At 41.1% G+C, this 27,311-nt stretch overlaps 1 protein-coding gene across 3 annotated transcripts in view; it reads right to left on the bottom strand.

Moving 5' to 3' along the window:
* The window catches only part of akr1a1a (aldo-keto reductase family 1, member A1a (aldehyde reductase)), a 49,406-nt gene extending 40,719 nt beyond the window's left edge, over nucleotides 1-8,687 (bottom strand). For 2 of the 3 annotated variants that reach the window (XM_063042879.1, XM_063042876.1), the window contains exons 1-2: nucleotides 8,584-8,687; nucleotides 1,071-1,199 (exon numbers count right to left, since the gene is read on the bottom strand). In XM_063042879.1, the coding sequence (XP_062898949.1) occupies nucleotides 1,071-1,154 (84 nt within the window). In that variant the 5' untranslated portion in view covers nucleotides 1,155-1,199; nucleotides 8,584-8,687. Of the gene's footprint in view, nucleotides 1-1,070; nucleotides 1,200-6,446; nucleotides 6,614-8,583 lie in introns of all 3 variants that reach the window. The other variant, XM_063042878.1, reaches the window with a different exon arrangement.
* Nucleotides 8,688-27,311: the final 18,624 nt, after the last annotated feature.

Below are 27,311 nucleotides of genomic sequence, written 5' to 3'. Positions count from 1 at the left end.
GTAAACCCAGCCAGCTCCATTATGGGCCCTAGCCTCCCCGGCATCGACCTCAAGGCAGTGGCATCTGCCATTAAGGACACTCACCACTCAGAACATGCCCTCTTCTCATTATTACCACCACACAGGAGGTACAGGAGCCGGAAGATATGCACTCAACAGTTTAGGAACAGCTGCTTCCCCTCCGCCACTGTATTTCTGAATGCACAATGAATCCAAAAACACCACATTATTTTTGCTTCCTTTTTTCACTACTCATTTAATATTTTATACCTATTTCTTATTGTAGCTTATAGTATATTTTAGGCATTGCACTGCTCTGCTGCCACAAAGCAACCAATTTCAAAACATATGTCAGCGATAATTATCCTGATTCTGATTTTGATCCTTATCTGTATTAAATTGGTAAATTGGTTTATTACTCTCACATACCAAGGTACAGTGAAAAACTTGTCTTGAATACTGTCGATAACGATCACTTTATTACAGTGGTGCATTGCGGCAGCGCAAGTTTAGACAACAACGGAGTGCAAAATGAAGTGTTACGGTACAGTAAACGTGCACTGCAGATAGATAGTAAGGTGGTCATGATGAGGTAGTTGGTGAGGTTAAGAGTCCATCCCATCTCACCTAGAAAGCATTCAATAGTCTTACAAGAACGGGATAGAATCTGTCCTTCCAGTCTTTTATATCTTCTCCCTGATGGGAGGGAGAGAGATCAGAGGATGTCTGTGGTGGGTAGGATCTTAGATCTTTCTAGTTACTTTACTGGGGCAATCAGGCCAACAGTCTTCAAAATGCAAAAAAAAAAAATCCATTTTTTTTTAGAAGAACTTTTGTAAAATGTGGGAAAGCCTAATATGAAGTTTAAAGTTGGACCAGGATTGATTCAGAGTACTAGGAACTTAATTCAGACTCTAAGTGATTTTGGGAAGTTCAATGACATGCCAGTCTTAAACTGCCACTTTAGTATCTTTCAACTTAATAAATAATGATTAGTGAAACATAATAGTTCAAAGGATTAAAAGAACAAAGAATTGACCATTAAGAATAGTACAAATTAAGACACTTACCTGGCCAGGTGAACTCTTCCATGTTCCCAATCCAACTAATGGCATTTTCTGGCCTGTTGCAAGTGTCACATAGTTGAGACTCATGTTTAAATCAGCTTGTTGAATAGTGAGCTATCACAGAAATACAGCCTGTGTAGAGTCATAAAAACACAACAAAATGCACACCTGTAAATACTAAATGATTAGAAATTACTGATAAGCTATCATTTCTAATAGCCTGAAAGTGGAATCTAAATGTATTTTTTAATCAACAACAATCCCCATTCTTAGACCAAGGAGGAGTATTTGATCTTTGATCCATTGTTTCAAATGACAATGATATCAAAATTTATCTTTTTGTTAACATTGGGGAACATTGCAATCCTGCCGATTTGCAACATTAAATCTGATTTGCTGAGTATTTCCAGCATGTTCTGTTTTACTTCAGATTTTAGTATCTAGTTCTTCCCTTTAGTATACACATTAGGGTTCCAAATTAAACTCACTTTTTTCCAGATGTTCTTGATGATGAAGGTAAATTCAGTGCATTACACTCTCAGCAAAGAACCTGTGTTGGCTGGAGATTGACAAAAGCCTGCAGTTTGCTTTTTGACTTTAGAGTGTAAGTGATTATATTGGCGATATATTCTCAAGCATCCCAGCATTTCGGTGCTAACTAAACTCAGTACGTTTGTTTGGGCAGGCCATCGGATATGCGTGCCAGACACCAGACGCCCGAACTAATGTGTCTAAGCAAATCATGTAACTGAAGTATAACTTAACAACAGCACACACAATGCTGGAGGAACTCAGCAGGTCAAGCAGTACCAATAGAGGAAAATGAAGGTTCAGCCTAACCGGTGCCCCTCCACCATCACCCTCCATAGATGCTGCCTGATCTGCTGAGTTTCTCCAGCATTTCATGTGCGCTGCTCAAGACTTCCAGCATCTGCAGAATCTTCTGACTTCTGTTAGCTTTCCTAACTACTTGCTGTTGCTGTACACAGGTGCTCCCCAGGTTATACAGGGTTCCATTCTTGAGAACTGCCTGTAAACTGAACTGTTCCTAAGTCGGAAATGAACAAAAATAGTAAGTGGGAGAGAATTGCAGGAATGACTCTGATAGAGAGTGAGTGGGCACGGGAAGAGCATCTGCCGATCAGCCTCCCTGATTCAGTGAGTGAGTGATGCTACTCAGTGCTGTCAGTTCAGCCCCCAAGTGTTACAGCTCAGGGGAGAGAGAAGGCATGTGGAAATCCTCTGTTCCCATCCGGAAGAAGGTGCCTAAAGCTTGGCAGCTGCTGGAAAATCCAATCTGCCAGTACCCCACATGCTCATCTGCATGCAGAGGCCATCCATATGTAGGCATTCATTATCTACTAAGGACTTCCACTAACTTCTTGAGAATCATGAGATCCGTCTGCAACCCATAGTTTTCAACCTTTCAACATATAGACAATATACTTATTATTTTTCTGCCAAAAAATTAACAATTCCACATTGTATTCCACTGTGCAAGGTCTTTGCCCTCTTGCAGCCTCTTAGTAAAATCTGCAAATTTGGTAATCATATATTCAGTGCTTTCATTGCAAGGAAATTTATACAAATTATGTTATGTTATGTGTGTCATGTGACACACCACTTGCTACATCTTGCCAACCAGAAGAAAGCCTATTCCTGTCTACTGTTTGTTTCCAGTCAGCCAGTGAATACAGTTATCCATGGGTGTGAGGACTTCTGTCTTAATCGTATGAGGAGTGTTGGATGGCTCTGGGCTTGCACTTGCTGAAGTTTAGAAGAATGAGGGAGGGGGATCTCATTGAAACCTATTGAATATTGAAAGACCTAGATAAAGTGGACAAGGATGGGAAGTTTCCAATTGTGGGAGTGTCTAGGACCAGGGGACACAGCCTCAGAACACAAGGACATCCCTTTACAATAGAGACAAGGAGAAATTTATTTAGCAAGACAGTAGTGAATCTGTGGAATTCGTTGCCACAGATGGCTGTGGAACCCATGTCGTTGCGTATACAGTATTTAAAGTGGAGATTTGTAAGATAGTGGTGCACTCAGAAGCAACCAACCAAAGGTACTTTAGTCTTTTTTATGATCACAAGACACTGCAGGTCATTAATAACTTCAAATGTTGCAGGTCTTCCCCATCAGTGAGTTGGTTGTTAGCAGAGGAGCTGGACAGTGTGGATTATGTTGCTGTTTGCTACAGAAAGGCGTTGGAGTTGGTGCAAAAAAGCGATGCTCGATTTAACAGTGAATTCTTCTCCTGGACTTTTTTTTGGGGATCACAAGACCCCGTTGGACATTAGTAATGTAGAATACTGCAAGCCCAGTTCACGGGCTTATTGGTGAAACTGACAGCGGGGTAGTTGTGTGGCTTCGGTTGAAGCTCGGACAAGGCTTCCTGCCATAGTGTCATCTGTTGCAGCCACCCAGGAGAGGTGATGCTGGAGGCAGTGTGGCGTGGCGTCCATACTGGATTAGGGGCTGGCCCTGCCCATCAGTGTTGTCCCTTCACTGTTTACTTGGTGGAAGACAAGCTGAATTGTGTTTGTCTATGGGCTGGTTCATGCTGACCCATCCATGGACTCAGGGACTCCGACTATATTATATATTTTTTATGTGACTGTATGTTGTGTGCTATGTGTGCCTTGTGCTGTGTATGACTTTTGATACTGTGTTTTGTACCTTGACCCCAGAGGAACACTGTTTCATTTGGTTGTATTCTTGGGAACTCATATATGGTTGAATGACAATTAAACTTGAACTTGATTAATAAGGGTGACAAAGGTTATGGGGAGAAGGCAGGGGAATGCAGTTGAAAGGGATAACAAATCAGCCATGGCAGAAAAGATTTGATGGGCAGAATGGCTTAATTCTGCTCTATGTCTTATGATGCTGTGGTGGTCTATAACTCATTACAGAACGGAAGCTTCAGAGAAGGTGGAGAGGAGATCTATCAAAATGCTGTCGAGATTAGAGAGTATATCTGATGAGGAAAGGCTGAGCGAGCTAGGGCATTGACAGAATGGACAACCAGAGGCTGTTTCCCAGAGCGGAAATGGCTAATATGACAGCGTATAATCTTCAGGTGTTTGGAGGAAAGAATAAGGGGAACATCAGAGGTAGATTTTTTTTAAACACACAGAGTGTTAGATGCATGGAATGCACTGCCAGGGGTGGTAGTAGAGGCAGATGTATTAAGAACATTTAAGTGACTCATAGATAGGCACATGGATGATTGAAAAATTGGGAGCTATGTGGGAGGGAAGGGTTAGATTGATCTTTCGGTAGGTTAAAGGGTCAGCACAACATCATGGGCCAAAGGGCCTGTACTGTGCTGTACTGCTCTATGAATACAATACAATTCATAAAGATACTTAAAGATAATCATCTATTTGACTTTCAAGTTAAGTATCAATTCTTGATAAGCCTGGATGGGGCTGTGGTGGGAACAATGAAAAATTAAAAAAACACAGAAAGAAAGGGTGGAATGAAATAAAATGCATAAGGGGATGGCTATGTTTCAGCCATTCTTCAACAAATTCAATTGTTTGTTATGGAGGTAAAACAAGAAAAGAAGATAGCAGGCTTCCTTCTCCCAAAGTTCCAATGTAGCATGACATTAGCTGTTATGGTTGGCCAGTAGACTAAAACCAGCGGGCAGAGAGCAAACAGTTCTCACTTACTGTCACAAATATGTGCCCACTGAGCTGGTTGAAGCTCATTATGTAATGCTGAATTCCATTTATTAAGAAAAGAACCATTTTCCATGGTCATCTTTTAACATATTAGCCAACTGTACTTTGGAACTCGTGAAAAATTTACATGCTTGATGAACATTAATTTCTTTTCACCTATAAGATTTGTTTGTTCATGGTTAAAATGATGGCTCAAAAATCATAAATTGACAAAGAAAGTATAATATTTTATTTTTTCATGCATTTTTAGTGCTGAAGAAATGTAGCTTTCTTCTATTTACCCTGGTTAAACCACTATCATCTTACATAGTTCCAAAAAAATCTCTGCTTTATCTTCTGTGTTCCAGGGTAAACAATCATTTATTAACATCAGAACAAATTTCAATCATTCCGCTGTTCAGGTCCCCCAGGATTCAAGGCCTTTCCTTGCCTTTAGCAAACTGCCTATGCACTCAGAATTCTGCTTTGAGGACTAACACCATTGCACATACCCAGTTATCTCTGTAACTGTGTTTTTGATAAAACTTACGTACATTTTGCATAAAAATACTGTGCTGTGTGCAAGAATTTTTAGGTCATAGACTTTTTAAATAATTAAATGGATTTTTAATTTTATCGAAGGTTATCATACACACATAAATTCCTCAAAGCACTTTGTAAAGAAAAAAACGCTTTGAGATGAGGTAATTTTTAGCAACAACAAAATGCATTCACATGGAATCATAAAATTGTTATGGTACACAAGACAGCCATTTGGCCCATCAGATCTGTCCTGCTTTCATAGTAAAGCTTTCCTGTCAGTTCTACTCTTTTGCTTTTCCCTCACATCTCTGAAATTTATTCTCTCTTTGAAAGGCATAAATCAATTCTGTTTCTAATATCATGTATTAATAACTGCTGTGTAAAAAATATTTTTCCTTCCTCTGATTCCCCCTAAATTGCTTAAAATTTTAAATCTATATTCTCTGGCCATGAACCATTTGCAAATGTGAACAGATTTTGCTGTTCATTTTAACTAAACCAGTTATGTCCATCTCTACCAAACCTCTGTTTAACCTTCTATGTTCCAAGAAAAACAACCCCAAATTCTCCAGTGCCCATTAGGCTAAAATCGCTTGTCCCTGGAATCATTCCAGTAAATCCCAAGGCATGTCTCAAGATATTTCACAGGAGCAATTGGCAAACTTAATTTAACAACGAATCGCACAGTGATTCTCTAGCAAATCACAAAAAACATGACTAAAAGGAAGCTTATATGAAGTGTTTGAGGACAGGGAAGTGGGAAAGTTTCGGGAGGGAATCGCGGAGTTTAGTGTCTATGCAGCTGAAGGCATGGTAATCAGAATGGCACAAAAGACCAGAAATGGAATGGTGCAGACAACTCTTAGAGTTGCTATAGAGATGGCGAGGGACAAGGCATTGCACAGATATGAAAACATGCTGGAGAATATTAAGTAGGCTAAACTGAGTCATTATCCACAAAACATGATTCCATAAAAAGCAAGGAGATGACTGATCAGTTCAAGTAATTTTGCTAGTGATGGCTGGGTAATGAAAGTTGGCGAACGCCCAGGACATTCTGCTCTTCTTCAAATAATGCCACAACTGCTTTCATATCCACTTATGTTACTGGATGGATGTGACAGTCTTTGGCTTAACAATGACACCCTAAAGAACGTACCTTTAACTACGTAATTTGCATTCAAGTGTTGGTCTTTATGTGGTAAGTCCTAGAGATGGAAATGCTCCTAAATAGATCCGGATTCTTGCCTTTCACAGGAATTAGCTGATAGAAGACTTAAAGATGGTTTTGTTCTGTCATTTGTCATACTTGCATTAAAAATGGCTCTGAGAAAAAACATTTATCAGCTGGGTTAGAACCTCATAAAACAACCGCTGGAAATCTCTGGATAGCTTGATTAACTTTGGTACCAGTTTTGATTGTTTTTCAGATGGATTACCGAGGGTACGTTATTTTAGCCTGAAAAACTCATTTCCTAATGCCAGGAGACAGGGCTGATTGGGAAGTGAGATGGTGGAGACAACAGGGGAATATTGATATTGGCCAAAGTAATAGGGAGGGAATAAGAAAATTAAACTTATCAACCAAAGGTTGATATTTACAGTTTTTCCCCTTTGATACGTCATTTGGCTTCCTTAATTATATTTTCAATCTTTTTTTAGTGACGGTCACATACTTTGGGTAAGGACATTGGAAAGAGAGCGATTCTATTGTTGGAAATGTTTCTGATGATGTAAAGGTACTTGGAAAATGTAATGGCATATGTAATGAAACAGCTGTTCACTGCTGAAAAGTCTCCAAGGTTTAAAGTTTCCTATATATGTTTCAGCTGCTGGAAATGTTCCTATGATGCGGTTGGCCATACACCAGTTATGATCTTAAGCTGGTGCATGGACCTAATTACAGAAGTGTAGATTAGTTTCCTCACAAGTCTGGCATACACACCATCTGACGCAAGCTGTTGCTCACAGGACAAAGCATTCATGAAACCTTGCTCAAATCACTGAACCATACCTTGTGTAATCTTTTGAAGCTATTGTTATTCTGTTGTTCATGCAAGGACAAAAATAGATAAGTATAGGATCAAAGATTCAGATTACAACATGACCCCAGAGATAATATGCACATGGCCACAGTTCCATAGCAAAGATGGCACCATAGAAGTTTGAAGTTTCCATTATAAATGCACACTGAGAACAGTGAAATGCTGATTCCTAACTTTGGAACAAAAGCAAAAAAATGCTGGAAAAACTAGGCCAGTCAGCCAGCATCTGTGGAAAGAGAAATAGTCGGGCTACAACACTTAGTCAGAACTCATCCAGAATTTGCAGATGCAAACATTGGCTATTCCTCTTTCCACTATTCAGCCAGACCTGTTGAGTTTTTCCAGCATTTTCCGTTTGCCTCGGATTTCCAGTACCTATAGCTTTTTTTCTTGGATTTTCAGTTACCGTTGATTTCGCAATCTCTCCAGTAACTATAATGATAATAATTGTTACTGTTATGCTTTTATCTCTGATCACTGTGGGTTTGAAACAAGAAGCTAAGTTTTATTCATCTGTCCAGAGACATTGATTTTTAGTGCTGTTGAATGCAGAAAATAACCCAAAGCATTTTGCCCAAGCAGTAGCTAATCAGATGGGCTGTCAGAAATAGGTTACCGCTATGACCTAAGAGTTATCAATGTCCTACACTGTGCAACACACATATCTTTGGAATGAAGTATTCAAATGATCATTTCAGATGATTGGAAATAAAAATAAAGGTTCTTAAGTATTGCAAGGTACATGGAGATATTCATTCTTAGCTATGTTTTTCTATTTTAAATTGAGCAACTGTGATTGACTATAAAGCTTATTTTGGATAACTTAAAGACTACAGGATGAAAAATACTGCTCCTTAACCAGTGTATGATAAAAACAGGCCAACAATTGCCACTTCAGTATCACAGAAAGAACCCTTGATCTATTAAAATAATACAAATGGTGCCCTTCACATCAACAATCTTAACAAGGCCCTTAACAGGCAAGATTATAACAATACAGTGAGCAAATCAAAACATGATCTTCTCAAGAAGCCTCAAAAATCTACCAAAAGGAAGCTGAATATGGATTTAATGTTTCAAACTTTGAGTTTGCTTAAATGATTCCCAACAAATCAGCTTAATAACGTTATAGTTGGAAAGCACCTTTTTCAAACAACCTGGCACAATAAATAATGCATTTCTAACAAATTACACTACTAGTAATTTTTTTATAAGTAACCTGCTGTATGCATTTTCCTAATAAGTACTTACTTATTGTTGAGAAAATGTTGAAGGCATCTATTGCTTGGCGTTTCTGGTATTCGCAATTGTCTACTATCCTGGCTGATTATCTGCCTCTGCTCAAAGGTTCTATTCTTTGGTAAATAATTGTTAACCATTAATGAAACCTGTTAATTTGGAAAGTAACAACATTAGCCTTTCTAGATCTTTCTGTCTCTGTCTCTGGAGACAGCTTTTCTACTGATGTTTACTATAAGCCTACTGACTCTCACAGCTATCTGGACTATTCCTCTTCTCACCCTGTCTTTTGTAAAAATGCCATCCCCTTCTCGCAATTCCTCCGTCTCCGCTGCATCTGCTCTCAGGATGAGGCTTTTCATTCCAGGACGAGGGAGATGTCCTCCTTTTTTAAAGAAAGGGGCTTCCCTTCCTCCACCATCAACTCTGCTCTCAAACGCATCTCCCCCATTTCACGCACATCTGCTCTCACTCCATCCTCCCGCCACCCCACTAGGAATAGGGTTCCCCTGGTCCTCTCCTACCACCCCACCAGCCTCCGGGTTCAACATATTATTCTCTGTAAATTCCGCCACCTCCAATGGGATCCCACCACTAAGCACATCTTTCCCTCCCCCCCCCGCTTTCTACAGGGATTGCTCCCTACACGACTCCCCTGTCCATTCGTCCCCCCAATCCCTTCCCACTGATCTCCCTCCTGGCACTTATCCTTGTAAGCAGAACAAGTGCTACACATGCCCTTACACTTCCTCCCTTACCACCATTCAGGGCCCCAGACAGGCGACACTTCACCTGTGAGTCGGCTGGGGTGATATACTGCGTCCGGTGCTCCCGATGGGGCCTTCTATATATTGGCGAGACCCGATGCAGACTGGGAGATCGTTTTGCTGAACAACTATGCTCTGTCCGCCAGAGAAAGCAGGATCTCCCAGTGGCCACACATTTTAATTCCACATCCCATTCCCATTATGATATGTCTATTCACAGCCTCCTCTACTGTAAAGATGAAGCCACACTCAGGTTGGAGGAACAACACCTTATATTCCGTCTGGGTAGCCTCCAACCTGATGGCATGAACATTGACTTCTCTAACTTCCGCTAATGCCCCACCTCTCCCTCGTACCCCATCCGTTAATTATTTATATACACACATTCTTTCTCTCTCTCTGCTTTTTCTCCCTCTGCCCCTCTGACTATACCCCTTGCCCATCCTCTGGGTTTTTTCCCCCCCTCCCCCTTGTCTTTCTCCCCGGACCTCCTGTCCCATGATCCTCTCATATCCCCTTTGCCAATCACCTGTCCAGCTCTTGGCTCCATCCCTCCCCCTCCTCCTGTCTTCTCCTATCATTTTGGATCTCCCCTTCCCCCTCCCACTTTCAAATCTCTTACTCACTCTTCCTTCAGCTCGTCCTGTCGAAGGGTCTCGGCCTGAAACGTCGACTGTATCTCTTCCTAGAGATGCTGCCTGGCCTGCTGCGTTCACCAGCAACTTTGATGTGTGTTGGTTGTAACAACATTAGCAAAAGGTTTAAAGTTTAAACCCAAACATCCTAGTCCATAGTTGTATAAGCCTACCAGGTAGCTCAAGGCAGAGAGCTCCTGTGGTTGAGGCACAAGCTAATGTTTGGTAATAAGTTCTCCTTATTTCAAGGAATCCTACATTTTAACATCCAGGCACACTTTGCTGGTCAGTTTAACTTTGGTTAGATGGTTGGGGTGGGGTTGGGTTGGGTTTGGGGTGGGGGAGAAGGTTACACTTATTTGCTTGGGCTTAATTTTTTAAAATAATTTTATTCATTCTTGGAATGTGGCCATTGTTTTCTTTACCAGGATTTTATTGTCCATCCCCCACCACCATCAAGGACACCTTCAAAATGCGGTGCTTTGAGAAAGTGGCAGCTCATCATTAAGGACCCTCACCATCTGGGACATACCCTCTTCTCATCCCTACCTTCAGGGAGGAGGGACAGGAGCCTGAAGGTGCACACTCAACATTTTAGAAGCTGCCTCTTTTTCTCTGCCATCAGATTTATGAAGGGTCCATGAATACAACCTCACTATTCCTCCTTTGAACAATTCATTTTATTTTTATTGTAACATATAATAATTGTTTTAAATCTTGCACTGTACTGTTGCCACAAATTAACAAATTTAACAATATACTGTCTTTCAGTGATAATAAACCTGAATCTATTTCTGATACTGGCAGACCTGAAATCATAGAGAACAGCCTGGACAAAGATGGGAGATTTCTTAACCTGAGCAGCATTAGTGAATCATACCATAGAACACTACAGCACAGAAAACAGGCCATTTGACCCTTCTAGTCTGTGCTGAAACTTTATTCCGCTAGTCCCATTGACCTGCACCCAGTCCATAACCCTCCAGACCTCTCCCATCCACGTACCTATCCAATTTATTCTTAAAACTTAAGAGTGAGCCCGCATTTACCATGTCAGATGGCAGCTTGTTCCACACTCCCACCACTCCCTGAGTGAAGAAGTTCCCCTAATGTTCCCCCAAACCTTTCCCCTTTCACCCTAAAGCCATGTCCTCTCGTGTTTATCTCTCCTAATCTAAGTGGAAAGAGCCTACTCGCATTTACTCTGTCTATAATTTTGAATCAGATGAGTGTTTTATAGCAATCTGGTGGTTTCAAGGCTATTGCCACTGATAACAGCTTTTCATTAGACCATAAGACATAGGAGCAGAATTAGGCCATTCAGCCCATTGAGTTTGCACCATTCCATCATGGCTGACCCCAGATTCCACTCAACTCCATACACCTGCCTTCTCGCCATAACCTTTGATGTTGTGATCGATCAGGAAACGATTAACTTTTGCCTTGAATATACGTATGGACCTGGCCTCCACCGTAGTCTGTGGCATTCCACAGATTCACTACTCTGGCTAAAAAATATTCCTCCTTACCCCTGTTCTAAAAGGTCACCCCTCAATTTTGAGGCTGTGCCCTCTAGATCTGGATACGCCCACCATAGTAAACATCCTCTCCACATCCACCCTATCTAGTCCTTTCAACATTTGGTAGGTTTCAATGAGATCCATCCACATTCTTCTAAATTCCAGTGAGTAAAGGCCTAAAGCTGCCAAACACTCCTCATATGTTAACCCCTTCATTCCCAGAATTATCCTTGTGAACCTCCTCCGGATGCTCTCCAATGATAGCACATCCCTTCTGAGATATGGGGCCCAAAACTGTTAAAAATACTCCAAGTGCAGCCTGACTAGTGTCTTAGAAAGGCTCAGCATTATCTCCTTGATTTTATATTCTATTTCCCTTGAAATAAATGCCAACATTGCATTTGCCTTCTTTACCACAGAGTCAACCTGCAAATTAACCTTATTAAGGAGATCTTATAGAAATGTACAAAATACTGACTGACTTAGATAGGAGAAATAATAAAGTTAGTGGATTATATAAATTTCAAGGAAACAAGTTTTAATGCTTTTGCAAAAGATACTAAGAGAATGTGAGGAAACTTTCTTACACAACAATTGAGATCTGGAATTCATAACCTTAAAGAATCATGTAAAAAGAATTGCGCCCCAACAAAAAAAATATGGGTAGGCACTTGATAGAAAATAATTTGTAGGCTGGGTCGAAAGAGCGGGGGAATGGGAATGGTACCTCTGCTGGGAGCTGGGTGCACTCAATAGATCATAAGGTCTCCCCCAACATTTTATAATTCAGCACTCAGTGGCCATTTATTGGGTCCCTCCTGTACCTAATAAAGTGGCCACTGAGTGTATGTTCATGGCTTTCTGCTGCTGTAACCCATCCACTTCAATGTTCAATGTGTTGTGCCTTCAGAAATGCTCTTCTGCACATCACTGTTGTAACATGTGGTTATTTGAGTTGCTGGCACATTTCTGTCAGCTTGAATCAGTCAGGCCATTCTCCTCTGACTGCTTGCATTAACAAGGCATTCTTGGCCACAGAACTACTGCTCAATATACGCTTTTTGTTTTTCCTCCCCATTCTCTGTAAACTCTAGAGACTGTTGTGCATGAAAATCCCAGAAGACCAGCAGTATCTGAGATACTCAAACCACACTGTCTGGCACCTACAATCAAAGTCACTTGGATCACATTTCTTCCCCATTCTTACGTCTGGTCAGAACAACAACTGAACCTCTTAGATTCACAGAGTCATAGTAAACTATAGCACAGGTGCAATACATCTGGTCTGTGCTGAAGTATTTAAACTGCGTAGCTCTATTGACCTGCACCCAGACCATAGCCCTCCATACCCCTCCCATCACTGTATCTATCCAAACTTCTCTTAAATGTTGAAATTGAAATTGTATCCACCACTTGTACGGGCAGCTCATTCTGCACTCTCATCACCCTCTGAGCGATAAGTTTCCACTTAAACATTTCACCTTTCACCCTTAACACAGGTATACCTCTATCAAATCTCCCATCAATCTTCTACATTCTAACCTATTCAATCTTTCCTTATAACTCAGGTCCACTTGTCCTGCCAACATCCTTATAAATTTTCTCTGTACTCCCTAAATTTTATTTACATCTTTCCTGTATGTAGGTGACCAACACTGCACACAGTACTCCAAATTAGGCCTCATCAATGTCTTATACAACTTCAACATAACATCCGATCTCCTGTCCACAATACTTTGATCTATGAAGGCCAAGGTGCCAAAAGCTTTCTTTAGAAACATAGAAACATAGAAAATAGGTGCAGGAGTAGGCCATTCGGCCCTTCGAGCCTGCACCGCCATTTATTATGATCATGGCTGATCATCCAACTCAGAACCCTGCCCCAGCCTTCCCTCCATACCCCCTGACCCCTGTAGCCACAAGGGCCATATCTAACTCCCTCTTAAACATAGCCAATGAACTGGCCTCAACAGTTTCCTGTGGCAGAGAATTCCACAGATTCACCACTCCCTGTGTGAAGAAGTTTTTCCTAATCTCGGTCCTAAAAGGCTTCCCCTCTATCCTCAAACTGTGGCCCCTCGTTCTGGACTTCCCCAACATCGGGAACAATCTTCCTGCATCCAGGCTGTCCAATCCCTTTAGGATCTTATACGTTTCAATCAGATCCCCCCTCAATCTTCTAAATTCCAACGAGTACAAGCCCAGTTCATCCAGTCTTCCTTCATATGAAAGTCCTGCCATCCCAGGAGTCAATCTGGTGAACCTTCTTTGTACTCCCTCTATGGCAAAGATGTCTTTCCTCAGATTAGGGGACCAAAACTGCACACAATACTCCAGGTGTGGTCTCACCAAGGCCTTGTACAACTGCAGTAGTACCTCCCTACTCCTGTACTCGAATCCTCTCGCTATAAATGCCAGCATACCATTCGCCTTTTTCACCGCCTGCTGTACCTGCATGCCCACTTTCAATGACTTTATGAGCCTATCTGCCTATGACACCACTTTCAATGGTTTATTCACAGATCCTTTTGTTCGACCACACTCCTCAGTACTCTACTGCTCACTGTGTGAGACCTACCCTGGCTGGTCCACCCAAAGTTCAACATCTCAGACTTGCCTGTTTTAAATTCCTTCTGCCATTTTTTCAGCCCATTTTCCCAGCAGGTCCAGATTCTGCTGCAAGCTCTGATAGTCTTCCCCACTGTCCACTACACCCCCAATCTTGGTGTCATCCGTAAATTTGCTGATCCAGTTAAGCACATTATCATCCAGATTGATGATATAGATGACAAGCACCAATGGACCCAGCACCAATCCCCGTGGTGCACCACTAATCCCAGGCTTACAGTCAAAGTGGCAACCATCTACTACCACTCTCTAGCTTCTTCCACAAAGCCAATGTCTAATCCAATTTACTAATTCATTTTGAATGCCAAGCGTCTGAACCTTCTTGACCAACCTCCAAAGGACTTTGCTAAAGTCCATGTAGACAACATCCACTGCCATGTCTTCTTTAACTTTCCTGGTAACTTCCTTGAAAATCTCTATAAGATTGGTTAGACATGATGTACCATGCACAAAGCTATGCTGACTATCTCTAATTAGTCCCTGTCTATCCAAATACTCATATATATGGTCCCTTGGAATACTTTCCAATAACTTTCTCACTACTGATGTCAGCTCACCAGCCTATAATTTACTGGTTTATTCTTAGAGCCTTTCGTAAACAGCAGAACAGCATTAGTTATCCTTCAATCCTCTGGCACCTCACCTTGCTAAGTTTGAATACTTTGCACTTTGGCCCCAGGGAAATGCAGTCTCATCCAGCTGTACCTGTGTATGGCTTGAATGATAATTCAACTTGATTTGATTTGATTTGCTGCCAAGGATGATTTAAATATCTCTGTAGGGTCCTGCAATTTCTGCACTTGCCTCCCCCAGGGTCTGAGGGGACATCTTGTCAGGCCCTGGAGATTTGCTACCCTAATTTGCCTCAAGGCAGCAATCACCTCCTCCTCTGTAATCTGTATAGGGTCCATGATCTCACTGCGGCTTTGCCTCACTTCTATAGACTCTGTGTCCATCTCCCAAGCAAAAAAAAAAAATCCATTTAAGAAGTCCTCAAGACTCTCTTTCACCTTGTCTACTAAAGCAACCTCATGCCTTCTTTCAGCTCTCCTGATTCCCTTCTTAAGTGTTCTCTTGCATTTCTTGTACTCCTCAAGTACCTCATTTGTTCCCATCTGCCTACAGATGCTATGCACCTCTTTCTTTTTCTTAACCAGGGCCTCAATAGCTCCTGAATACCAAGATTCCCCAAACCTGTTCTCCTTGCCTTTTATTCTGACAGGCACATACAAGCATTATACTCTCAAAATTTCACTTTTGAAGGTTTCCCACTTACCAAGTACACTTTTGCCAGAAAACAGCCTGTCCCAACCTACACTTGCCAGATTCTTTCTAATACTATCAAATTTACCTTTATCCAATGCAGAATCTCGACCTGAGGACCAGACCTATCCTTTTCCATAATTACATTGAAACTAATGACATTATGATCACTAGATGCAAAGTGTTCCCCTAAATAAACTTCTGTCACCTGCCCTGTCTCATTCCTTAATAAGAGATCAAGTACTACACACACTCTTGTTTGGACTTCTATGTATTGATTAAGGAAACTTTCCTGAATACATTCGACAAACTCTATCCCATTCAGCCCTTTTACAGTATGGGAGTCCCAGTCAATATGCACCCTCCTTATTCTTTAGTTGCACCCATAAAGCCTCACGAGACAAATGTTCCTGTCTGTCCTGACTGAGCATGCTGTGACATTTCCCCTGATGAGTAAAGCCACCCATCCCCCTTTAATCCCTCCTACTCAATCACATCCAGAACACAAAGCTGCCAGGCCTGCCTCTCCCGCAACCAAGTCTCACTAATGGCTATAATACTATATTTCCATATGTTGATCCATGTCCTGAGCTTATGTGTCATTCCTACAATACTTCTTGCATTGAAATATACACAACTCAGAACAAACCCCACCATGCTCCACGTTTTGATTCCTGACTTTGTCTGAGGTCTTAACAACCTGTCTCCACAATCTGTTCTGGCACTCTAGTTCCCACTCCCCTTGCATCTCTAGTTTAACACTCCCTCAACCCTGTGCAGTACTAGCAAACCTTCCCTCTAGTTTAGCTGCAAAACAACTCTTCTGTACAGGTCCCACCTTCGCTGGAAGAGAGCCCAATGATGCAAAAATCTGAAGCCCTCCCCCCTACACCAACTCTTTAGCCACGTGTTAAACTGCATGAGCTTCCTATTTCTGGCTCCACTGGCACGTGGCATAAGTAGCAATCCTGAAATCAGAACTCTGGATGTCCTGTCCTTCAGCTTAGCATCTAAATCCCTGAACTCACTCTGGGAAGTCGATCCGAGATGTCTGGCAGCCGGGGGGCAACATACTATCTGCAAATCATATTCTTGTCCACAGGAACTCCTTTCTGTTCCCCTAACTAATATATCCACTATCACCACAGCTTGCATCTTCTCTCCACTTCCTCTTGAGTCACTCAGTGCCAGAGACCTGACCACTATGACTTCCCTGTGCTGGGTCATTCTCACCAACAGTATCCAAAGTGGTATACCTGTTGATGAGGGGATGGCCACAGGGATACTCTGCAGTGGCTGTTTAATCCCTTTCACCCTCTTGACTGTCACCCAGTTCCCTCTGTCGTGCACCTTGGGTCTAACTGCCTCTCTATAGGTCCTGTCTGTCATCTCCTCAGCTATGGAGTTCATCCAGTTCCAGCTCCAGCTCCTTGACATGGAGTGTTAGAAACTGGATGCACTTCTTACAGGTGACTGACTGGGCTTCTTCTTCCTCTTCTTCTTCTGAATTTTAATGCCGGTTGGCAGTCCAACATAAAGGTGCATTATCACCACCAGCTAGGTGGGAATGTGGTTTACAGAATTGGAAAAAAAAACCCTTGCTACTTCTCTTTTCAAATGAATGCTAAATTACCTCAAAAAGCCTCATTGATTGTAAATAATGAAAGACAAAACCGTGAATTAAAGTCACTCCCATATCTTAACAAATTTTTAAATGAATCCCTCCTAAGATTGTAATGATGCCTGCATTTGGTTTCTTTGAATGCTATACACTTCGTACTATAATAGTACATGTTCAACTGTTTCATAATGATGACAAAACCTACACCATCTAGAACGATACTTTCTAACAAGGAATAATTAGGCCGAGTATGCCCAATTCTCTTTTGTGTCCAAACAATTCCTTCCCTTCTTGTTTTACCCCCTTCTCCCGTAAACCCAATAGTTATATGTACTCTGTAAAGGGGTCTCCCCTCATGCCCTTTATGCCACAAGTTTTGCCATAACCCCCTAATTCTTAACCCTATCAACCTCTTAGCTTCTGATTTGCTAAGTGGAAGGTCTATATCCATAGCTGAACTTTTAACAGCATTTTAGCTAGACAATCAACTGGCTAATTCCCCTCAACATCTCTATGTGCAGGGACCCATAAGAAGAAAAACATGTAAACCAATACTTTGTATATGAAATAATGTTTGATATGCTTTCGATGGGAAATCTGACCTGTTTTAAGATTCTTCAACATTGAAAAGGAATCTGAACAAATTTCAACTTTACATGGACACATTTCCTCCACCCATGTAAGCCTAAAACGATGGCAACCACTTCTGTTGTATATTCTAATAAATGGTTAGTAAGTCATTTCTTTATTATTACCTGTAATTCAGGCACAAAACAGCCACATCAACATTCCCAGTTAAATTATCTTTTGATTCATCTGTAAAAATGGTTAACATATCATAATAATTTTCCTTAATATGACGATGAACCAACAGATACTCAGGTATAACAGAATCCTTAGATTTTATTAAATCGTGTAATCTAAAGTCAACATCATTGGAAAAAACAAGCTGGGGTTACCAAGAAAGCTACAGTAGGATATATTGCATAATCCAACAAACCCATATTCTAGCATAAGAACCCAGCCACCCTAAACTAAAAACACTCTTCTTGTAACGCTCCCAACAGTCCTCCAATACACCTTTAACAGGATGATCATTTCTTTACCCTGTCAAATTAATCCAGTACGTTAACGTCAACTTCAACCTCTGCAAATTTTGACCAGTAAAGCTGAAAAAGGGACCTTATTGCACAACACTCTCTTAAAGCCTGTGCCTGTATCACATCCAAACATTTTAAATTCGAAAATCAAGCTGAACCATAAGCCACACAGCTATAATCAAAAACAGATCTAACTAAACAAAAATAAAATGGTGTAAGATTTTTGTGTAGCACCCAAAGTATACCCCCACTGACACCTGATTTATCAATTATTTTACTGATATGGTGCTTCTTATCCATCCACAGTGAGCATATGGCCGAGTGGTTAAGGCACTGGACTAGCGACCTGAAGGTCGTGAGTTCGAGCCCCAGCCCAGGGAACGTGGTGTGTCCTTCAGCAAGGCTAATCACACATTGCTTTGCAATGACACCGGTGTCAAGCTGTATGGGTCCTAATGTCCTTCCCTTGGACAATATTGGTGTCGTGGAGAGGGGAGACTTGCAGCATGGGCAACTGCTTGTCTTCCATACAACCTTGCCCAGGCCTACGCCCTGGAGAGTGAAGACTTTCCAGGCGCAGATCCATGGTCTCGCGAGACTAACGGATGCCTTTATTTATTCATACCCATCCACATGCCTAAAAATCTTACCACCGACACTTCTTCAAGAATTTGACCATATAATTTCGAATCAAGTACAGGTCTCTTAACCCTCTTTGTAAAACACATAACTTGAGTTTTAGCTACTGAATGCTAATATTCATAAAATATCATACGCATCTTCAATATCAAAGAAAACTGCTGTACAAGTTCTTTATTTACCTGTGCTTTTCTAGTATCATTTTCCAGACATTGCTGTGTACATACATCTATTGATGCTTCTGGACTCATCTTCAGTGATGTTCCTGGAATCATCGGGTGTTTCGGGTCTTTCAACATCATACAACCTCCTCCAGGTGACCCAGCTGCGGCTGATCAGACCCCAGCTTGTGTCCAGATGACTAGCTACTTATGACTCCATGGCTCCCCTCTTTTGAGCCACAGCCATCTTGAGGCCCTCTCTGCCGCATCGGTAGTACTGTGGATGGCTCTCCTCTTCCTCTCTCCCTCGATGCCCAAAATCAGAGTTAAAAGTTCTATGTCTTCCAGACATAGAACTTAATCCAATGTTATTCTACCCTTCTGAAATCCACTCTGATAAAACACTGTATCACCTCTCAATATAATTCAAATGTTCTATTACCATACGTTCCATAAATTTACCTAAATGAGATGTAACTGAAAAAGGCCTACAACTAGGAGGTTTACAAGCTTACCATGATGTTGCAGCGATGAAGTTAGAAAGAGACACATACTGGGCTCTGAATAGATGCAATATGACCTCTAACTAAGTGCTTTGCCTTATGCAACCTTCCCAGTTGTGTTTAAAGTTCTCCCAGTGTCATGATTGCTGCCCAGTTTTGAGCTGCCTCTGCTGTACTTGTGAGCACTGAAAGAAATATGTTAGCATTATGCTATCAGAACAATTTGATTTTTTTTTACTAAACTGCCATCTTCAAACCCTCTGTAATTCTCTTTTACAGAGCAACAAGAGACTGCTGATTCTATAATCTGGAGCAACAAACCATCTGCTGGAGGATCTCAGGGTCAAGCTGTATCTCGGAGGGTGGGGGGAGGGGGAAGTGTGATGTATATTCACTGTATGGGGCTGGGGGGCCTCTTGCCAAGTTCAGTTTTTTTACACAGCAGCTGTCAGTTTTAGAGATCAAAGAGTTGTTTTTGAGTAAGTTAAACCCCCGACCAATAATATTTGTTCAGCTCTTGTCATAAGCAACCGTTCTTAATATCATCACAGGCAGTAATCAGGCTGAAGTTAAAAGGACAGTGCTGCAAACAAATAATATTGTCTATAGAGCTCAGACTCCAGGTCCACATCACGGGGCTGGTAGCCCAAGACATGCAGTGAAAGATGATGGGGTTATATTAATTGGCCTGTATCAATCCAGACAACACTGATTAAGTTATTTAGTTCAAGGAAGCTTGTAGACCAGATTGATACCATCACTTAGCACATCAAATTGCTATATCTATCAATAATTGAGAGATTCTTGTACTCATAAACACAGCCTTCACAGAATTAATTGTGAGTGTTTGGGATCTTTGTTACCACGAGCTTTTAGACTACCTGTGTGAAGTCTCCCAAGTGTCAAACGTCAGTATAAACTTAAGAGAGCAGTCAGGCTTGTTAGGAATGGCCAAGGGATGACAAGAATGACAGAAAGACAGGGTGAGTAGAATCCATTCCTCTGCCTTCGATTTCTATGACAGACGACTTGTTGGTATGTCTTTTTAGCTTCAAAGTTCAAAAGTTCAAAGTAAAATTGATTATCAGAGTACATACATGTCACCACAAACAGCCCTGAGATTCTTTTTCCAGAAACACAGAAAACCTACAGCACAATACAGGCCCGTCGGCCCACAAAGTTGTGCCGAACATGTCCCTACCTTAGAAATTACTAGGGTTACCCATAGCCCTCTATTTTTCTAAGCTCCATCCAAAAGTCTCTTAAAAGACCCTATCGTATCCACCTCCACCACTGTTGCCGGCAGCCCATTCCACGCACTCATCACTCTCTGAGTAAAAAACTTACCCCTGACATCACCTCTGTACCTACTCCCCAGAACCTTAAACCTGTGTCCTCTTGTGGCAACCATTTCAGCCCTGGGAAAAAGCCTCTGACTATCCACATGATCAATACCTCTCATCATCTTATACACCTTTAACAGGTCACCTCTCATCCTTCATTGCTCCAAGGAGAAAAGGCCAAGTTCACTCAACCTGTTCTCATAAGGCATGCTCTCCAATCCAATTTTCTGTGGGCATACTTAGCAGATCTATAGACCAATAACTGTAAACAGGATCTGTAAACTGTAAACAGCTGTGAAAATGCAGATATAAATAGCAATAAATAATGAGCATGAAATAACAAGGTAAAAGAACACTTCAATGAGTGTAGCTATCCCCTTTTTCTCAAGAACCTGATGGAAGAGGGTAGTAACTGTTTTTGAACCCGCTGTTGTGAGTCCTGAGGCACCTGTACCTTCTACCTGATGGCAACAGCAAGAAAAGAGCATGGCCTGGGTGGTGAGGATCTTTGATGATGGATGCTGCTTTTCTATGGAAACGTTTCATGTAGATGTGCTCAATGGTTGGGAGGGTTTTACCTGTGATGTAGTGGGCCAAATCCACTACCTTTTGTAGGATTTTCTGCTCAAAGACATTGGTATTCCCATAGCAGGCAGTAATGCAGCCAGTCAGTACACTTTCCACCATGCATCTATAGAAATTTACCAATGTTTTTGATAACATACAATTCTTCACAGACTCCTGAGGAAGTCGAGGCGCTTTTGTGCTTTCTTCACAATTATATTTATGTGCTGGGCCCAGTAAGGTCTTCTCAGACAGTGACACCCAGGAATTTAAAGTTGTTGACCTCTTCACCTCTGATCCTCCAATGAGTACTGCCTCATGGACCTCTGGCTTGCCTCTCCTGAAGTCTACAATCAGTTCCTTGGTCTTATTGACATTGAGTGAGAGGTTGTTGTTATTACACCACTCGGCCATGTTTTCAATTTTCCTCCTGTATGCTGATTCATCACCACCTTTGATATAGCCACAACAGTGGTATCGCCAGCAAATTTGTGTGTGGTGTTGGAGCTGTACTTAGACTGTACAGTCACAGGTGTAAAGCAAGTAGCTCCTGCGCTGATAGAAATTGTACCTGTGTTTTGGAAATCATTTAAAATTTGTAGATCTTTTAAAAGATAGAAATCCTCTGAGTTTTAAATGTGCTTTAAGAATTGTATCTAAATTTAAATGTGCATCACTAAAAATAAATAAACTGCATTTGAACTACTTTGTTAACTGGAAGTATCTCTTTCTTGTTGGGGGGGCAGGGAGATCCATCACTCAAAAAGTGGGTATTGGCAGCTAAAGTTGCTGTGGAGTATAAACAAGGAAGTGATATTGCTTTGAAGAGTAAGTGGTTACAGTGTAACCTTCCTTTAGTGAAGGTACTTGTAGCTTTAGAATCTATATTGGATAGGGCTTCAGATATTCGTTTGAGTTCAGAACTTCGTGGATATCAAACCCAATACCATCATGGGTGGACTTATCAACATTTCAGGTTGAATCTTGACACAGTGCTTAAGGCAAGATAATTCCTTCAGCTCCACCCCTACCCCCCACACATGCTGCCCGATTTGCTGAGTTCCTCCAGGTTTTTTTTTCGCTTTTTGTTTTTACATCTGTTCATTGTGACTAGGTACTCTGGATACTGGACAATTCAGTGTAAATGAATAAATAAAATCTTGTATAAATCCTCCTGCTTCCTCATCCATCTGATTGAAAGCCCTGCTCTTTACAGAGAGCCGGAGGGAACAATGTGGTCAGTGGATATCCTCGCTCTCTACAAAAAAAAAAGAATATATTGATTAACTAAGACTGTTGGCAAGGTATCTCCTCTAGCTGAGCATTATCTCAGTATTATCTTGGAACCATCATAGAAGCGTTTACAGCAGGTAGCATTCAATATGTTTCTTTAGAAGTTCTGGGAGAGGTACATGCTGAAATTTGTGTTTCTTTTATTTATTGTGTTTCTTGTATTTACTGTAAATGCCTGCAAGAAAGCAAATCTTAAGAGTTGTAAATGGAGGTATATACAGAGCCTATAAATAGTATTCACTCTCCCCACCCCCCCAGAAAATTTTCATATTTTATTGCTTTACAACATTGAATCACAGTGGATTTAATTTGGCTTTTTTTTGACACTTTTGTGTCAAAGCAAAAACAGACCCCTCCAAAGTGATGTCAATCAATTACAAATATAAAACACAAAATAATTGATTGCACAAGTATTCACCCCCTTCAAGTCAATATTTAGTAGATGCACTTTTGGCAGCAATTACAGCCTTGAATCTGTGTGGATGGATCTCTACCAGTTTTGCACAGCTGGACACCTCAATTTTTTCCCATTCTTCTTTACAAAACTGCTCAAGCTCTGTCAGATTGCATGGGAATCGTGAGGGAACGCCCTTTTCTAGTTGAGCCTCAAATTCTTAATTGGATTGAGCTCTGGACTCTGACTTGGCTTTGTTGTTTTTAAGCCATTTCTGTGTAGCTTTGGCTTTATGCTTGGGGTCATTGACTTGCTGAACACAATTCTTCTCCCAAGTTGCAGTTCCCTTGCAGACTGTATCAAGTTTTCCTCCAGGATATCCCTATATTTTACTGCATTAATTTTACCATCTACCTTCAGAAGCCTTCCCCACAGCATGATGCAGCCACTACCATGCTTCACAGTAGGAATGGTGTGTTTTTGATGAAGTGCAGTGTTTGGGTTACACTAAACAGAGTGTTTAGTCTGATGGCCAGAATGCTCAATTTTGGTTTCATCAGACCATACAACCGTCTCCAGCTGACTTCAGAGTCTCCCACATGCCTTCAGGCAAATTCTAGCTGAGATTTCATGAGAGTTTTTTTCCCCCCAACAGCAGCTTTCTCTTTGCCACTCTCCCATAAAGCTGTAACTGGTGAAGCACCTGGGCAACAGTTGTATGTACAGTCTCCCATCTCTGCCACTGAAGCAGGTAACCCCTCCAGAATTGCCATATGTCTCTTGGTGGCCTCCCGCACTATTTCCCTTCTTGCATACTCAGTTTTTGAGGATGGCCTGCTCACAGCTGTGTCATCTTCTTTCCATTTCTTGACGATTGACTTAACAGTACTCCAAGGGATATTTAGTGACTTGGAAATTTTCTTCTATCCATCTCCTGACATTACTTTTCAATAACCATTACGTGGAATTGCTTGGAGTGTTCTTTTGTAATCATGGTATAGTTTTTGCCAGGATACTTACTGACTCAGCAGCAGTTGGACCTTCCAGATACAGGTATATTTTTAATACTTTGGTTCCAAGGTTGTCAAGCTGAGGAGTGGTAGTGGGGACAAGCTCCCACTACCTAAAAGTGCTCCTCACGGCATGCGCCTCAAATAGCCTCTGACTACCAAGTCCAACTCCTGGCCTTCTCATGTGGCTTAGCCTCTAAGCCCGGCGGAACTGTTTCTACTGACAGGAGAAGGGGCGAAGGTGGGTCCTGGCACCTTAAAACCAGTGCTTCGGGTAGATGGAGCTTGTCAGCCTGGGAAGGCAGTCCATCTAAGAGAGGGAAAACTCTGATTTCAAACCTCCGCTGCCTTGCGGCCATAACCACTTATAGGAAAGGCTTCGGGAGTAAACCCTGAGGACAAATCCGGAGCTGGAATCCCTAAGGCAGTCTGACGTTGCTTTCAACCTTGCTCTGGCAACTGCTGCGATGTCACTGGTGCCAAGCTGTATCGGCCCTTGCCCTTCCCTTGGGTAACATTAGTGGCGTGGAGAGGGGAGACTTGCTACTTGAGCAACTGCTGGTCTTCCATACAACCTTACCCAGGCCTGCGTCCTGGAAAGACTGAAGCAAGACTTTCCAGGTGCAGATCCATGGTCTCACGAGACTAATGGATGCCATCCATATCTTTAGTACGATCAATTGAAACACCTTGACTGCACACAGGTCTCCATTTAAGTAATTATGGACTTCTAAAGCTGCACTAGTGATGATTTGGTGTGTCATTTTCGGGGGGGGGGAGAAAGAGGGTGAATGCTTATGCAATCAATTATTTTGAGTTTTATATTTGTAGTTAATATAGATCACTTTGTAGAGATCTGTTTTCACTTTGACACAAAAGTCTTTTTCTGTTGATCATTCCATTGTCAAAAAAGGCAAATCAAATCACTCTTAATCAATGTTATAAAACATGAAAACTTCCAAGAGTGAATACTTTTTATAGGCAGTGTAAGTACTTCGATAATATTACTTTGAATGTTGAAAAGGGCAGTATATTAGGCTGCTAGGAGTAAATGAAGTGAAAATAAAGATATATACAAGTAAATTTACAATGGATGGGGTGCTGGGCTGGAAGGGGCTGTTCTGCTCTGGAACCCTTTGTGGTGGTAATGATACCAGCTGCACATGATAGCACACAGAAATTTTATGAAACTGGACCCAAATGTTCAACAATACTTGAGAAATTATGATTATGAAAAATAAAGATCACTAGAACTCTAGAATGATGGAGCAGATTGATAGGCTACGTGACCCTGGCATCTGACAGGATCATAACTGAACTGCTTTAACTCTACTTTCCAACCAGAAACCCGGTTATGATACCCCAAATTTATAAGTGTGAGCTTTCAATATACTCATTGATTACACATCCTCAGTCTGCTGTGATAGAATAATGATCTGTGATAGAACAAATAATCTGTTTTCTGAATGAAGAAATTTCTTCCATCCTAATTGTTCAACTTCATCTCAAGAGGAGAACCTATAGTTATAAACCTTTAAGTATACTCCAAGGAGATTATCACACAGTTCTCCCAATTCTTCAGTCATTGTTTGATGCCCATTGATTTTATCTGAAGTGCTTTAGAATGTTTCATCAGGTTTAGGACAACACTAAATTACAATTTAAAATGCATCAAATTTCTTGCATACCATCACAACTATATTTTGGGATGTTATAGCTTAACATAAATGCCTTCAATTTTCTTTTCCTTCTATCTTCAACAGCAATGGGGGAAATTCTGTCTTTACAAACTTGATGAAACAACACATAATAAATTTGGAGAATTGTATGTACGTGTATGTAAATTATGTATATAAAAAGAGGTGTATAAAATTATGAAGGGTATTGATAGGGTAAATGCACCAGACTTTTTCCACTGAGGTTGGGTGGGCCTACAACCAGAGGTCATGGGTTAAAGGTGAAAGGTGAAAAGTTTAAAGGAAACTTCTTCACTCATCCAATTCCTAAATGGATATTGAATCTTTGGACACTACCTCACTTTAAAAAAAAATATACTGAATTTCTGTTTTTGTATGTTTTAAAAAATCTATTCAATATACATATACCATAATTGATTTACTTATTTATTTATTTTTCTCTGCTAGATTATGTATTGCAGTGAACCGCTGAGTTAACAAATCTCATGCCACGTGCTGGTGATAATAAACCTGATTCTGATTCATAGGTCTGTGAGAATGTGAAACCAGCTGCCAGCATGAGTGGCGCATGCCAGCTCACTTTCAACCATGTTTGGATAGGTACGTGGATAGTAGGGCCTGTGAACATCAATGGGAGTAGGCAGTTTAAATAGTTTCGGTATGGACTAGATGGGTCGAAGGGCTTGTTTCTTTGCTGTACTTCTCTATGACTATGTGGATAACTTGGGAGTTCAACTTCTAGCATTTATTTTGTGTGAAGTAGGGTGTTGTATATAAAAGTAGAAAAGAATATATTATCTAACAAATGAAGGGAAATATTTTTATAGAAAATTGAAAAATTACAAAATGAGAAAGCATGCTTATTTACTATAGAGTTTCTGCCACTTCAACATCCCTACAGAGTACCCCAGAATGTAATTACTGGACATAGATATGCCTGTTCATCATTGATAGACAACAAGATTAAATGGCAAAGTTTTCTCTCCAGATATTGTGAGTGAAAAAATTTGAAGAGAAAAATGAAAAAAATCAACCAGCATGCAAATATCACCCAGTGGCAATTTTTTTTTTCACGCCCAAGATCTTCATCAGAACTGAAAAAACAAATTAGTCTATAGTCTACCAACTACCTTTGGCCCTCATTCTCATATATTCCAAGGAATAAAGACTTAACTTGGCTTAGCTAACCTCTCCCTCTAATTCTGTCCCTTAGTCCCGGCAACATCCTCAAACATTTTTGCATTCTTTCCAGTTAAACCACATCTTTCCTATAACAGGGTGACCAAAGCTGTACACAATACTCCAAATGCGGCCTCACAAATGATTTATACAACTTCAACATGATGACCTAGCTCCTATACTCAGTGCCCTGACTGATGAAGGCCAGTTCCTTTACCACCAGTTTGTCTAACTGTGACGATGATTATGCACTTGTATCCCCAAGTCCCACTGCTTCAATAGACTCCCCGGTATCCAACCATTCAAAGTGCAAGTCCTATGCTAGTTTGATTTTCCAAAACGCATCACCTCATACTTTTCCCTATTGAAATCTATTTGCTACTCTTCAGCCTTCTTCCTTAACTGATCAAACTGATGTCACCT

This window comes from Mobula hypostoma, chromosome 3, assembly GCF_963921235.1.
Source record: "Mobula hypostoma chromosome 3, sMobHyp1.1, whole genome shotgun sequence".
In the NCBI taxonomy this organism is placed as follows: Eukaryota; Metazoa; Chordata; class Chondrichthyes; order Myliobatiformes; family Myliobatidae; genus Mobula; species Mobula hypostoma.
The sequence above is the reverse complement of the archived record's forward strand: the minus strand, read 5'-3'. Positions and strand labels throughout refer to the sequence as shown.